The following is a 15150-nucleotide window of genomic DNA, read 5'->3' as shown; positions in this document are numbered from 1 at the left end:
ATCCAGTCAGGAGGCTTCTTACCCAGCATGTCGGCTCCTTCATCCATGTCTGCTATCATGTCGTTCCCTGCAGATGACAGCTCCTCAAACAGAGAGTCTGTGTTACGGTCAAATGCCAGATTCTCTATCCCACCTTTAGTTGGTGTGCTGGATGTACAGATGAGAAGGGGAGGAAATATGAAACAAGAAAGAGAGAAAATAATGATTATAAAAGTGAAAGAGGCATCGTGTCGCAAGATTTCTTTTGCATAATAACGCCAGTCTTATACATCTGTATTCGTGTTAGTCAGCTGTTTATATTTTCTTTAAAGTCCTGTATTACATTGTTAGTTAATTATATTGAGTCAACCTAACCGTGTTTTGTTGTTAGTTGATTAAAGAGATATTGTATTCAAGTTTTTATATTTTAAACCACAGTTTTGTCTCGTTAACAATATTTCATGATGGCCTTGTCTTTGTCACGGCAAAAAGTCATCGTTTTTGTGAGGAAATAAACATTGATATAACATAACTTTTCCTTTGACCAGTATTTTTAACACTTTGTGCATTGTGAATCTATGTTTTACTGTTTATTAACATATACCATTTAATGACCGAAATGATTTGTATTTCACTATATTGATGTACTGTATTTATTTTTCTGTGACAGAGATCCATTGCTTTCCAAAAACTATTAAAATACATTTATACGGCAGTCATAGGGGATGTCTTCGGCATGTTTAAAATGGGAGACATTGGTTGTCTACTTGAATTTGTTGAGGAAAAATAATATATAGACCTATGCCAGTAACATCATTTAACCGTTGTGCACTAATGTCATTAGAGACAAAATGTCTGCATCAAAAACGTACATTAAATTATAGTTTTAATATTTTTCACTTTAACTAAGTCACATTGTTTTAACCAACTTCAGTTCCGATGAAAACCACCCAATATTATTTTTTTCTTAATTTAAATGTAATGCCGGTTTATTTAAATAATTCTATTAGTTGACAAAAACAAAAAACATGTTCCCAAAATGTATGCTATATGCATTAACGTAGAGACAATTAAAACAAATAAAAATAAATCCCCAGTGAGGGAAAAGGGTTGAAATCTTTCTAACTTTAGGGTAATGATGATACAACATCCAATAATAAGTCCTGTACCTCGTTCCTATGCAGCCTTCGAGGCCCATGTCCAGCTCTGGAGTGGACTCTATGATGGCCTGCACCTCAGATTTCTCCACATTCTCCGCTCCATCTAATACAACCAGCAGGGATACAACACAGCGGGATGAGTAGCCAGTACTCTCAAACTGAGGGGAGCTTAATGTTAAAGTGTTACTTTTTTACTGCAGTACGTACCATCAGCTTTGAGGGGTGTAGAGGCGTCATGTCCAGGCTGACCCTGCTGTCCTTCCTGCACGGCTGCAATGTTCTTACTGCTCTCTGGTTTTCCTCTGCTCCTGTCCAGGTTCTTGTTGAGCCCGTTAGAAACTTCCTCTGACTCCATGGAAACATTGGAAGCAGCAGGGGACAGGGGTGATCCAGATGTCAATGGACTCATTCCGGTAGACACTCCGTCCTGAGGAGACTGTTGTGTGGTTGACTGAGAGTTAGCACTGTGTGAAGATGTGTTTGATTTAGAGGCACCACCCTGGGACCCTTCACTTTGTAAAGTAGTTCCCGTTTTGGAGACCCTTCCCTGGTTAGTTGGAGTACCGGACTTGGAGCTGGAACCGGCCAATTCATCCTTAAGATAGAAGAGGAGGGAGAGGAGGAGTGGAGAAGAAGAGAGTGAGGGGATATCATTCAAATCAAAAAGGTACATCTATTTTCTTCATGGCTATGGCAATAAATGCAGCTACTTTGCATAACATATTGATCCGAACACAATAAAACAAAAGTGGGATCAAGGTGAAAATATGTTCAAAACTCACTGCATTTCCAAACTTGATTTAAATAGATAAACACTTTGAATAACGAGCATCAAAGTTGACATTGATTTTGAAAACATTAGCTTGACAACATTTTTTTAACTCATGGTCTACTAACTAACTTTTTACCAGAGGCATACTTCGGCCACATGAAGACAGAGATAATGTAATCATAAGCTATGAAAAAAGCTGGTAAGTGAACCACGAGTTATGATTCTTCAACATTTGAGGAACTACAATAGCACGTACATCTACATTCCTTCTATTTAAATAAAATCAAGCCAAGAGTAGTAGATGTTACAACCAACAGTGTGCACCAGTGCACCTTGACATGCAGCTGAACACAAACCAATCACTAACCAAACCACCACATGCAACCAGGACATTCTATGTTTGACAAATCATATCGTTTCTGGCAATGAACAACCAGAAACCAAACTGTGGTTGAGTGTGAAAACAGCCTTAAGATATGGATCCAAATGCTCAGTGAGTATAAGTAATGGCTACTGATCAATCTCAGATAAGCCATGGCTCAGTGTCATCAACTCTCCCAATACGCTAGTGGTTTACCTTAATGGATAGCAATCATTTTAATGTTACCAATTAACAGAAAATACCAAAACTAAAAATATATTGCTTTTAAATGTTGAGACCGGCTAAAAATAAATAAGGGAACAGGTCAGCATCATGCAGTGTCAATGACATATGAAGTGAAGCCAGTATGTTAGCATCATTGTATTTAATCACACCAAAGCCAATTGTGTTAATGACTAAACTTGATATGTTTGGTAGACGCCAGGGTTAGAGTTTCTCTGAGTCACACACAGGTCTACCTGGTCCTTTTCAGCATCCTGACTGGGAAATGTCTCCTTTGAACTTTCACCTTCCTCTTTGATTGGGGAGAACTGTTCCTCAAAATGAGGGATATTAAAACACCTGGGTCATTAATATTTTTCAACATTAATTCCACAAAATGACTTCATGTGAAAAAAGGTGATATGTAATGTACAAACATACAGAAATAACAGGACGTTGCAGGATTTGATTTGATTTGATTAAACTGAACTACACGAGCGAACAGTGTTTCGAGCCATATATTTATAGCTACACAAAGTGACTAGGTTGGCAAATGCTGTATGAATGAAAATGACCTTGATGTACAGTACCTAATAATCACTGAGGTTTCAGCAGCTCTCAGCAGCTCTATGTGGCACGCAGAATTTCTAACCCTGTATTGTTTTGATCTGTTAATGCCATTGGCTTGAGTGCTACAAATAGAACAGGGCATGAGGGAAATTAATCAATCAGGACAACAACAAGGCAGCAGATCCCTCGGTCACCTTGAGCAGACTTTAATAACACAAGCAGATATTGAATGAGATAGATTCTCTACATTAGTTTATCCCTTTTCTTGTGTCCAGTTCATCTCACTGCAGACTTATGGCAGTATTTCATTTCATGTCTGCATGCTGCTTTTACTCTATTGTTACTACAGCTGCACTGAGCAGCCTCCTCTGCGGATAATGGCTTCTAATCGGGAGAAATATGACCCCGGGAGGAAACCGGGAGAGGGCAATGAAATCGGGAGTCTCCCGCGAAAATCGGGAGGGTTGGCCAGTATGGCTGCTGGCGACCCTGCACCTGCCGTTGCAGCAGCACGGCTTAATGTCACAAGCTTGACCTCAGCAAACCCCGGGGCTGAGTTAGCGAGCCCAAGCCTTGACTCATCAAGGCGGCCGCCACCAACGCTGTCCTCCGAGGCACAGCTCCTTGTGCCCCTACCACCACCACCTGCATTGCCACACCCTGTACCACACCCGCAGCTCCTCTTCCTCCTCCGTGCCGGTGCCTCCACTGCAGACGCTACCTTTCAGAACATCAACAGGTACTATTGGGCCAGCAACCGCTCAAAGACCAACAGCCCCAGATGATCTTGGGGTTAATAAACCCAACCAGGTGAAACTGGATCGTTATCAGGGAGATTGTTTTCAGGAAAGAAGCGCACTTGTGCCGCTGCATGGTACAACAGACCATGGCTTGAAGATTCGTTTAAAGCAGACGCAGCCTTTTGTTTCCCCTGTGGACAGTTTAAAGTAAATACGTCTTCATCTGATGCGGCTTTTACTGTCAAAGGTTTTTGCGACTGGAAACACGCATTACAGACTGATAAAGGACTGCTAAGGCATGCCGCATCAAAAGAACACATTTCATGTGAGAGTTCGTGGAGAGAGAGACAGATACGCAAAGAAACAAATAAGGAAATGAACTTTGGTGCAGATCAGCTGGCACGGAGCCGTTATTACGTGTCAGCTGTCGTTGATATTTAGCTTTTTTAGCTGTCAACCAACTCCCACTCAGAGGTGACCACGATTCACTCCACAGCATGTCCGAGTCAGGCAGTGGGCTCTTCCTATCGCTGTTTGAGTATACGCTGCAGTACAAAGATGCAGAGTTGGCCAAAATAATGTTCTAGGTTAGCTCGGCTGAGCGAAAGGATGCACCTGCAGTGCATAGGAAAATAAACCATGCCCAAGGCGGGCTAAACAGTTCATCGTCTCCGTCTCTACTATTTCTCTCCGAGTGCAACGATGAGGAAGCTGCCATCCTTAACCAGTGTGCCTTGCTCGTGATTTACCAGTGTGTGTGCTGCCACGCACACAATGTTTCAAAAGTGGTTTCTATGTTGCCCTTTATTTGTGTATGTATTTGTGATAAGTGTGCGTCTTTGCGCAATGCTGTTGGCCTTGCTGTTTGATATATATTGTGCCGCAGGCCCGCAGCACGTGATGGTTTTGTGTGACCTCCCATGAAAATCATATGCCCTCCCTTTAGATTTGTTCTGGCACCGGGTCTGAATGAGAGGGAATGGATTATTAACTGTAAATCTTTGTGGCATTTTCCAAAGGTACTGCTGTATATGTTAACCAGAGTACCTGGTGGTGTGTTTGTGTGTGTTGCAGTTGTGGGAGAAAGATGTGCTGCTACACCTCAATTGTACTGGATTTAGGTTTAGGTGCTGATAAGAGTAATTATCAACCACTTCTGATGCCTGTTATAAAACAAGTCCTGAACTCTAAACTTACAATTTATCTCTGACCCTATACTACTAGTGTAATAACAGCCAATGAATACCTATTAGGCAGTCATTAATATTCATGATGGCCTTGCCTGCAACATGGTCTCCAACAGCAACAATGTGAAGACACTCTGTCCTCTCCACCCTCCCCTGAGGTTAAAGACAGGCCCCAGAATGGTACCACTTCCTCTGCTTGCTGGGCTTCAAGCCACCCCGTTACACACACAAGCGGCTGCTAAACATTCTGGACACACTCAACAATCCTTTCTCCCTCCATAGAAATGTACTCTCTCTTTGGCATTGAGGGCTTGCATTTTGGTTTCCACAACCTTATTTAAATGAACTGGGGATGATGTCACTAGTCCCATCCGTGGGAAGCTGTATGAGCCAACATCTGACAGTAACTAACACTTTGAAACCGGTCAAATAAATCCCTGTGTGTGTGTGTGTGTGTGTGTGTGTGTGTGTGTACGTCATACCTGGAGACTGGTGTTAGAGCATGGATGGCTAAGGTTGTTGAATCTCCATGGTTCTGAAGGGGTTTCAACGGGTTCCTTGTGGAGCTCAGGGGTCACACCATCAGTTACGGGAAGTTGGAATATGCCCATGGAGATGGGACGCTCCTTTCTGGATATAAAGACAATAGAAGGATTGATCAAAATGTAACACCGCAATTTCGAAAGAAAGGAATATACAAATGTCTGAAAGACTGGCCGGTTGGTGATGTCTTTCTCACATTATTAGAATAAAAAGAAAACAGGACTTAATAATAATAATACATTACATTTATAAAGCGCTTTTCCTGGTGCTCAAAGCGCTTACTTAGCCTCTTATGCATCTCTATGAGGCTATACTTGGAAGAGCAGTGCTGAATGCTAATGTCACCATGCTAACAAGCTCATAATGGTAACCATCTTATTTAGCTTGTAAGGATGTTACATTTAGCTAATAAGCACTAATCACAAAGTATAGCAGCAACTGATGGGTGAAGTACACAATGAATTTGGCTGGGATTTAGTCATAAACCAACGTAATTGGACAAAGGCTGCTTGATCATTGTAAAAACCCTATCATATTTGGGAATAACAGCATCCTTGATACAATATAAAGGAACTTGTTTGATATAGTTTTCATAATTGTAGGAAACCAAAATTGTACCTGAAAATATATTTGCTAATCCTCAATCCATATAGTGGACAAATACAAAATGTTGACTGTTAAAATAGACTGAAATCGAAAAGTTAGGAGTTCGCAAAAGTTATAGCATTTGATCCTCAAGAGTGTATATAACAAATGTCCAAGCAATCCACAAAAATAGTGGTCAGAAGTTCTTTCCTAAAATCACAAATGCCAACGTAATGACATCGCTAGTGGAATAGACAGGATTACAAATGCAGTACGATACATCGTTTGGGAACCATGAATATCTGCACAAGCCACTTGATCTTGCAAAGTGTTAGAAATGTCCTTAGGATTCATCCTCTGTGTACAATGGATGTTTTGCTTAATTCTGTTGCAATCTATCCAAAAACAGTAGACATATTTCTGTTTAGACCAAAGTGTACCATAAAGAAGAGTTAGGGAGACCTTAACCAAGAAAAGCAGTCCCAACAGCAGCAGGGTGCAAGAACATTACACGTATGAAGTGATTTATATTGTGCAATAAGAAGTGCCTGATATGAGATATATTTTATAATATATAAAGCCGGTTGGACAGTTTCTCATTAGAATGTTGTCACCCTCTCTCTTCATGTTGTGATGAGATTCCTGCAGAGAAAGTGACCCTTGGTAGAAAAGTGCTGGGTGAAGTGATAAATAAAGTTGCCAACGCTACTTTAAGAGCTTGAAGTAACACTTATTTTCTTTTGCTTAAATAAACGGGCAAGTAGTTAAAATGTCAGCATGTTTCATGTAATGACTCGGACAAAACAATATTAATTGTGTGACGAGTCAGAGTGGAGACTTCACAGAGAAGTGTTGCTTCAAAGACTGGGACAGTTTGGCACTGAAGTGATTGGAATAGAAATAAAGCTGCTCATAAACTCCACTACCTCCCATCTATTAGCTCAGGCAATAACATGAATCCAGTTGTATCTGTCTCTATGATGGGATTTGTAGCAGCATGAGTGTTATTAAAGGATGTCAGCAGAGAGATATATCAGCATGAACACATACTGTATCTGTTACCATCTCCATCTCTTATAATAAAACGTATCACTACAGCACACTCTTGCATGGAGGGGATGATACTCTAATCACAACAACTCTGAGCACTGAGAGTCCAATAATACTCTATATTTACTTAATGCATTATTGAGTACCCTCCACTGCATCACACCAGGTAAACACCAGCAGTTATTCTCACTCCAGCGGCTTGGTATCAAGTGAATATTGTACAGTGGAGCAGAACAAAGGCTGCCATTGAAAAGAGGTCCAAAAACAATGGACACGCCACCATATTGAGAGCAAGAGGTCACATGCAGGCCACTGGTGGTGACCAATGTGGCCTTTTGTTATTTCAACCGGGATGAAAAAGAAAATCATCCACTACCATTTTATCTTGAAAAAGATGCTAATTTACTTATGAGAATAATCATTACCAGTTATAAACTCTAGCGAATTAGATATAGCGATATAGTCTTTCAGATATGGCTACTTTTAGAGTGCAGTCTCATGCCGTCAGTTATAACCCAACCACATGGCAGGGGTGGCTACAAACTGACAGTTTACAGAGACGACAGAGAAGATACATTCATTAAGCATATAAAGATAAGATACACACATAGAGGTTGTACCTGCTGACTCTGGGTAAGGAGGGTAAAGAAGGCAGGGCAGGTAAGCCGCCGGTAGAGACAGAGTAGTGAACCAGCAGCAGCACTGACAGGGACACCAGCACAGCAGAGTTGATAACCACCGCTCCGCCTACAAAGCCAAAAACAAACAGCAGCATACGCCCGGGGCTCATGGCCCCCCCAGATCATGGCCCAGTGCCTCAACAGGGACCAGGAGGTTCAGACGATGATGGCAAATGAGGTGGGTCACTGAAGCACCAAATTCAGCCTGGGAGGTTGGACATTGGCCACTGAGTACATCTACAGTGGAGGTCAAATATGCTGTATCCTTCTGGCTGGGAGTTTGCAGCAGAGCTGTTGGCTCCGTACACTGCAGCACAACTGTGAGCAGCAGTCACAACAACAGTAATCCTTGAGGTTTCAGCAGCAGTGAGAGCAGGAACACACAGCGCAGAGTAAATCATCCACAGAGAGCAGGGAGAGGCAGGCAGCAGCAGCTCCTATCCTCCACTGTCCTCCTCTAGCAGGGTCTCCTTCCTCCTTCCCTCTTCCTATCCTCTGCTGAGATACGACACAGCTGCCGCTGTGCAGTCTGGAACACTCTGACGCTGTCCCACCCTCAACTCTGTGGCACCCCCCACCCCTCCCTCCCTCCCTGTCTAACTCTCTCTTTTGGGTGCTGAGGCAGCTTGTTTCGTATGCCTCTTATCAGGCTGCAGCTTATTGGCTGCCAAACAGGGAGTCTGATCTAAAATTGAGTGTGTGTGTGTGTGTGTGTGTCAACTGGAGGATTTAATGGGGGCTCTCTAAATACACACTACAGTGTTAACCACTATTCACACCTCTGTTTTATGTTTTAAAGAAGAATTAAAGCAGTAAATTACAGGGAATCTTATGAGTACAAACTAACAGAAATGGCACAATGAAAGAAAGTTTGCAACTATTTATATCAGTAGCTTTATAAGTTAAATGGTTATCATACAACACTATTATTGTACTCTTTTCTGTCTGCTCACAGCTCTGTGGGGCTGTGCTTGAACTAAACTCCAACGTTTACATGTTAATAGAGCGGTGCAGGGATGACGTATTTCCCTGGAAGTAAGCTGCTGGTTCCCTCGACAGAAAGAGCAACGGGATTTCTCCACAGGGTTTTGGAAAATAGCTCCAAATAAGGTCTGTGGAAAACAAACCTGTTAGATGAATGCACGTTTTGTTCAGCCGGATAATATCCACATGTCTACCCTACTTTTATCATTTTATAATCATAAATCTAATTGCCAGAAGCAAAATGCTAACGTTATGCTATAAAGGAGCTACAGCAGGGTCGCTGCTTCAACGTCACGCCGACTTCAGATCCATATTCAAACATACAGATTCTAAATGGAACAAGTTGAAGCGTTTCTTTGAACAGTCTGCAGGAGGCAGGAACTTGCTTTCAAGCAGAACAGGGCAAACAAACTTAGGAGTATTTACGTGTTCGGCGTAATGACCTCGACAACTTCTGTAGTCCTATTCAGCCACTTGGTAACAACCATCGTTTTTCAGACACGTAAACTCTTCAGAAATCACCAGTGGGGTCACTGCTGATGGATTTAATGTCGTAGAACAAAACGTGATCCGTCTCTTAAATGTGTGTCGACCACAGACCTTATTTCCAGATATTTTCCAAAATCCTATTGAGAGATCCCATTGGCTCTGAGACGAGGGAACCGGTAGTGGTAAAATGCTAACTCACTTTCGGGATTTAGGACTCGTCACTGCACCACTATGATTAGCAGGTATTATGGTTTATGCTAGTATTTACTGTTCGGCACTAAATGCAAAGTCATTAGTCCATTAGTCGACCTAGTGTCTTTAGTTTGGCTGGTATTACTTTATATATGTTGACCTGATGATGGTGCAAGAGGGAAAGTCAATCAATGACCAAACGTATTGCAATTCGTGCATATGTGAAAAAAAGGTGGATGTGAATATAGGTCAGATTTGGTGGCAGTACATTGAAGAATCATCAACAAACCATCCGATGGCTAGGGTGGGAGACCAATGTGTAAACAGAAACGGAGTGAATACTTGCTGACACAAAGGGCTGAACCAGTATATCCACACAAAATACTAATTACAAATAGCCTTTTTTTAAATTGATATGTTCATAATAACTGATGGTGGGTCTGCTGACCTGCATCGGCAGTAGGCATAATCTGCTCCACAAGTGAGCAATCAGCCACAGAGCTCATCAGGCCATCGTAGGATTACTGGAGATGACTGACAGCTCTGATCCACAGCATCCTCTAGTTCAGTGGTTCTCAAATGGGGGTACGCGGACCCCTAGGGGTACGTTGGAGTACTGCAGGGGGTACTTGAGATTTATTTTTGTAATGAAAAAAATAAATAAATTGATAAATGTTTGATGTGAATGCGCCTGCATGGGCACTGATTAACTGAACTGAAACAGGTGTGTTAATCAGCAGAGGGACTCACAGCTGGGGGACTGACAGCTGAGAGAGAAAAGGCAGTGGAGAACTGTGAATGGGGGTTGGAGAACGCTACATGTGACTCAGCACTCTTTTGGGTGGGAGGGTGTCGTTCGCAGCGGATAGAGCTGCCGGCGACGAAGACAGCCAGACAGGAGAGACGTTCGAGTGTCAGGATCGGGAGGCCTGTTACCTCCTATAGATAGTCAGGGCCGGGGTTTTAGTGAGTGCGAGCCGCGATCCTTCCTTACGCACGGCGGTGCCAAAGCAACACGGACACCAGCTGTGACTCAGTTCACGTCGTCCAGCGAAGCTGATCCCCGGGGAGTTGGATGGCGTCCCAAGCGTAGACCCCGGGGGAGGGTCTCGCCAACTGGCGAGTTACGTATATTATTTTATATTGTTGTATGTCAGATTTTAGAAGTATTTTACAGTGTATGGAAGGAGAGCAGAAGGGGAGAGGCTACGACGAATTGGAGCTCTCGCCCTAAATTGTTGGTTGGGTCATTGCAGTGTGTGTGTGCTGTGTGTGTTCATAATTAGCCTAGTTGTGTGCCTCCGGCAGAGGGTGTTTGCATGCCGTGTTCTTGGTGTGGTGTGCCGCGTTAAACGCTAGTAAAACTAGCCCTGCTGAAGTGTATTTAAAAGTGGACTCCACAGTCTAGTGGGGGTTTCTGGTGCCCCGTGGACTCGCTTCCTCTTGTTCTCTCCTCTTACCAATGAACTGGTGGTTAAAAGAAAGATTGTCCTATATTTTGTACAAAGCTGCCTCTGTATTTATTAGAAGGTTCTGACGAAGTGGTAGTGTTTCCTGCCACACTGAGTGAATCCAATATATATTACAAATATACCAATTTTAGGAAACGTAAGGAAGTTTGAGCAGTGTGGGTTTTATATTAACAGAGTTACACATATTTCAAACCGCAAAGTGTAATAACTGCAGTTTGCCTCCCTGTCAGCATGACTAAGGTCCTCAGTGAAGCACAAGCCCATGTTTCTCACTACATTGTAAGTACAACTTATTAAAAAGATCAGTTCAATGTAACTAATGTCGTCTTAGTGTTATTGATGTTAAAATTGGTTTGCCATGAATTTAGTGATGGATTGTAAACGTTTGAAATGTAGCATTTAAGTGTTTCTCAGTTACAAGGTTGTTGTTTTAATAAATCAGACACTGATGGTGCAGCGCTGTGCTGTACCTCTTTATATAGGCATGTTTCCCCTAACAAATAGTTTTTGCGCTGATCAGGGGGTACTTGGCTGCATTTTCTTTCAAAGGGGGTACATGATTGAAAAAGGTTTGAGACTCACTGCTCTAGCTGTCCCACTCAACTCCAGTTTCATTTATTTCAGAAGTTTATAATGAAGGTCTATCTTCCATAAAGTCTGTTCCAAAACAGGGTTACTGTCCAAAGCAATTGAATGGACATAAAACACACCTTGTCAAGTCTTAAAATCAAATGTTCTCATTTATTGTATTGTGCCCATTTTCAGGTTCATATATGTATGTTGTGCCTCTGCTGTGACATGTCTCCATGCTTTAATATTCAAAAATCACTTTCTTTTTCTCATTCTGCCTGTGCTGGAGCACCTCTTCTCACCCTCTGTCTGAAACCAGAGCTGCTCTGATTGGTTAGCTGGCCAGCTCTGTTGTGATTGGTCAACTGCTAAGAGATTTTCCATCCCTTAACGGTACGTATCACGTACAATGTGTTGGAGCACTAGCCAATTGAAGTTTGAGTATTACAGTGATGTCATTATGTAATGGAAGTAATCTCGCAGGGTGGGAGAGAAACTTCCTCTGGTGGAAACTTTGGGATGTAGCCTTTGCAGACCATTAACACGAATGAAAACCTTTATATAACCAGATTATCAAATGTAAGACTTTTTAAGACCCCGCCGGAACCCTGTATAACGCACTACAGGAAAGGGGAATATCGAAAAAGCATAATAAGGCCTCTTTAAGAAGGAACTAACAGTATGTAATGAGTATGGTGAGGTTGTCTCACCGTGTTCTGGCTGATGTCCCTGTATCTGAGGGCTCATGTGCGACTGCATGCTGGTGTTTCGTTCGCTCCAGGTGCTCCATGTAGCTGTGGATCATCTGGAAGGGATATGGCAAAACAGAGTCGTGGAATAAGCTTCAATTTCATTTGGAGGTAGTTTCGTCTCAATATGGCAATATTGTAACTCAAATTGTTTAAAGTGTCAATAATAATTATATGTATATATATGTATTGTATGTATATGTTGCATTTGTTCCACATATGCAAAATAAGATTTGTAAACTCTGAAATTACTTTGCACATATAAAATTGATCTGCAAATTAAAACAAATCTGTGGATACATTCAATTGATTTACTTACATTTATTTAAGTAAATGAAAAACATTTGTTGATATCTTTCATAACTTTGTGAATCAAGTTATGTTTGGGGATCAAAAAAGCATTTATGGATTTTAACTCTATGTTTTGCACCAAACATACACAGAGTTTTCAGACATATGCGATGGCCGTGGTTTCTGCATTTCAAAGTAAGAGCAGCACAGGTTGTGTGCCGTTTATTTTTAAATGTTAACATGTGTTATGCTATATTAAAATCCCAAAAACCTGTGCAAAACGAGGATGATGAAATGACTGTTGCTTGCTACCAAACTACAGCATACGTGATTATACCATTTGAAACATTCATGGTCACTCACACATGAAGAATACGTCTCCAGACTCAGCTGTGACAGGATGTAGATTTGCAGCATGCAGGTGACAGCTTTTATCGGACCTTCACCTTTTCTATTCAGCATTATTCAGATCAGCAGTTGGCTGAGAGGTTTTAGAGCAGGGGTGTCAAACTCCAGGCCCGGGGGCCAAATCCGGCCCGTGACTTCATTTTCTATGGCCCACAAGCAGTGGCGTTTTTATATGTACAAAAGTGGTGGGGCACAAAAAACTTAGATGTCTATAAGCTTCTGCAGTGAGGTTCATGGCTGGTGAGGCACTGGCACTGACTCTTCAGGTTTACAGACATAAATCAAAATATAATATTATTTTCAAAAGGTTTTTTTGTCTGATGCTTCAATTAATTTTAAACAGACAGTTCAACAGAAGGATACCCAAAAAAAATTAATTTTATCATTTAAATATTGAATTGTTCTCTCTTAGTAAGATCCCATTTTCCCAGTCTTACCTTGACTTGAAGATGAAGTCCATGCTATCCTTCTGGACAAAAATCTCCATAACTTTTTTGTAAAAGTCCTCCTTATGTTCTTGTAGTTTCAAAAGTCTATCATAAATCTAATCTAATCAATAGATTTATGATTATAAAATTATAAAAGTAGGGTAGACATGTGGATATTATCCGGCTGAACAAAACGTGTATTTATCTAACAGGTTTGTTTCCCACAGATCTTATTTTGAGCTATTTTCTAAAATCCTATGGAGAAACCTCATTGCTTTTTTGTGGAGGGAAGCCATGCGCAGCTTACTTCCGGGTTTTAGGATGCGTCACTGCAGCTCTCTCGTCTCCTCTTCACACACCACACTTTTCGCGGCACACGTACTTACAGCCAATCAGCTCTGAATGATGTGAGATGACGTATGGTGGGGATGGCAGCTCTATGCCCCTATGGTCATTATTTTTTTGCCACACACATTAAATAGGAAAATATTCTGAGCATGCGCAGTGTAGTTTTTACAGTCACCGTTCACTTAGACAGAGAGAGGGAGGGGCAGGATCGGGTTTTGTCCCACATGGCTCTTAACAGCTCAATAGGCACACACTGTGTAGACACTAATTAGAAGAACACAGACAATTGTTTTACAACAATGTACAGACGAATCAGATGATTAAACATGATCTTAAAATATATTTAATATATTTTTTGCATTTTTTTGTAATCATTATTTGTAATACTTTCTGCTGACACTAGGTGGGGCTGTGCCCCTAATAACCAGTCGCCACTGCCCACAAGAGCTTGCAAAGAATATAATATGTTTATTATACGGTTACATGCCGATTTACAGAAGCACGTTGCCCATAAACTACATGTCCCACAATGCATCTCGAATTTGACTTTTTTTTCTACAAAATATGCTTTTTTTTCTTAGAATTCGATTTTTTTTTTCAAAACTTTGCTTTTTTTTCAAAATGTTGCTTTTCTTTTTAAATCATTTTGTGACATTCTCACTGAAGAGACTTGCAATTAATTTGCCGTAGACTTCTGCTTTCAGACGTAGCTAATTATGAAGTTATTACCCTATCTGATAATAATCCAATGCAGAGGCAATAATGTAATGTTATATATATTAAATATCTATATAGTCTTAAAGTTACAACCGGCCCTTTGAGTGCCACCATAATTCCAATGTGGCCCGCGATGAAATTGAGTTTGACCCCCCTGTTTTAGAGCATCTGTTAGCGATGCATCATTTATTAAGAGAACTAGGCTGATTAATGACTCAACAAAAACATTATTCATGTTTGGATACTTCATGTTTTAATCATCTTTTCTTTTAATTTTCACAACTTTTTGTTGAACCAGAGGTGCATATAATTACACTGATATTGGAATGTATTGATGTGGAATAATTCAATAATTAATTTCTTCTTTTTGATGTGTTTTTGAGAAGCTAATTTGTATATAAACTGAATTATTCCCTCTATATAATGCTTCGAAAAAAATGCCTGAAAGATCATTTATCTACTGCTTTTTCATATATACACATTCACTTTTATATTGACAAGTGATATTTTATTGATGTTTTTATGTTGTTCCTGAAGTTTGACATCAATATTAGACTCAAGCTGTTTGTAAAATGATCTTGTGTTCACTATTAAACAGTGATGTCATTAATTAGGTGGAGGCTCCAAATTGCGACCTTTTCTCTGCACCGTGT

The 15150-nt window shown here is 41.0% G+C and overlaps 1 protein-coding gene across 12 annotated transcripts in view; it reads right to left on the bottom strand.

Moving 5' to 3' along the window:
* Nucleotides 1-15150, bottom strand: part of spag9b (sperm associated antigen 9b) — a 49120-nt gene that overhangs the window by 21644 nt on the left and 12326 nt on the right. For 10 of the 12 annotated variants that reach the window (XM_034227496.1, XM_034227489.1, XM_034227486.1 and 7 more), the window contains exons 4-8: nucleotides 12267-12361; nucleotides 5474-5621; nucleotides 1347-1734; nucleotides 1149-1242; nucleotides 23-147 (exon numbers count right to left, since the gene is read on the bottom strand). In XM_034227496.1, coding sequence (XP_034083387.1) covers nucleotides 23-147; nucleotides 1149-1242; nucleotides 1347-1734; nucleotides 5474-5621; nucleotides 12267-12361 — 850 coding nt within the window. Of the gene's footprint in view, nucleotides 1-22; nucleotides 148-1148; nucleotides 1243-1346; nucleotides 1735-5473; nucleotides 5622-7789; nucleotides 8377-12266; nucleotides 12362-15150 lie in introns of those variants that run through there. The other 2 variants (XM_034227497.1, XM_034227495.1) reach the window with 2 other exon arrangements.

This window comes from Gymnodraco acuticeps, unplaced genomic scaffold (genome assembly GCF_902827175.1).
Source record: "Gymnodraco acuticeps unplaced genomic scaffold, fGymAcu1.1, whole genome shotgun sequence".
Taxonomy (NCBI): Eukaryota; Metazoa; Chordata; class Actinopteri; order Perciformes; family Bathydraconidae; genus Gymnodraco; species Gymnodraco acuticeps.
The sequence above is the reverse complement of the archived record's forward strand: the minus strand, read 5'-3'. Positions and strand labels throughout refer to the sequence as shown.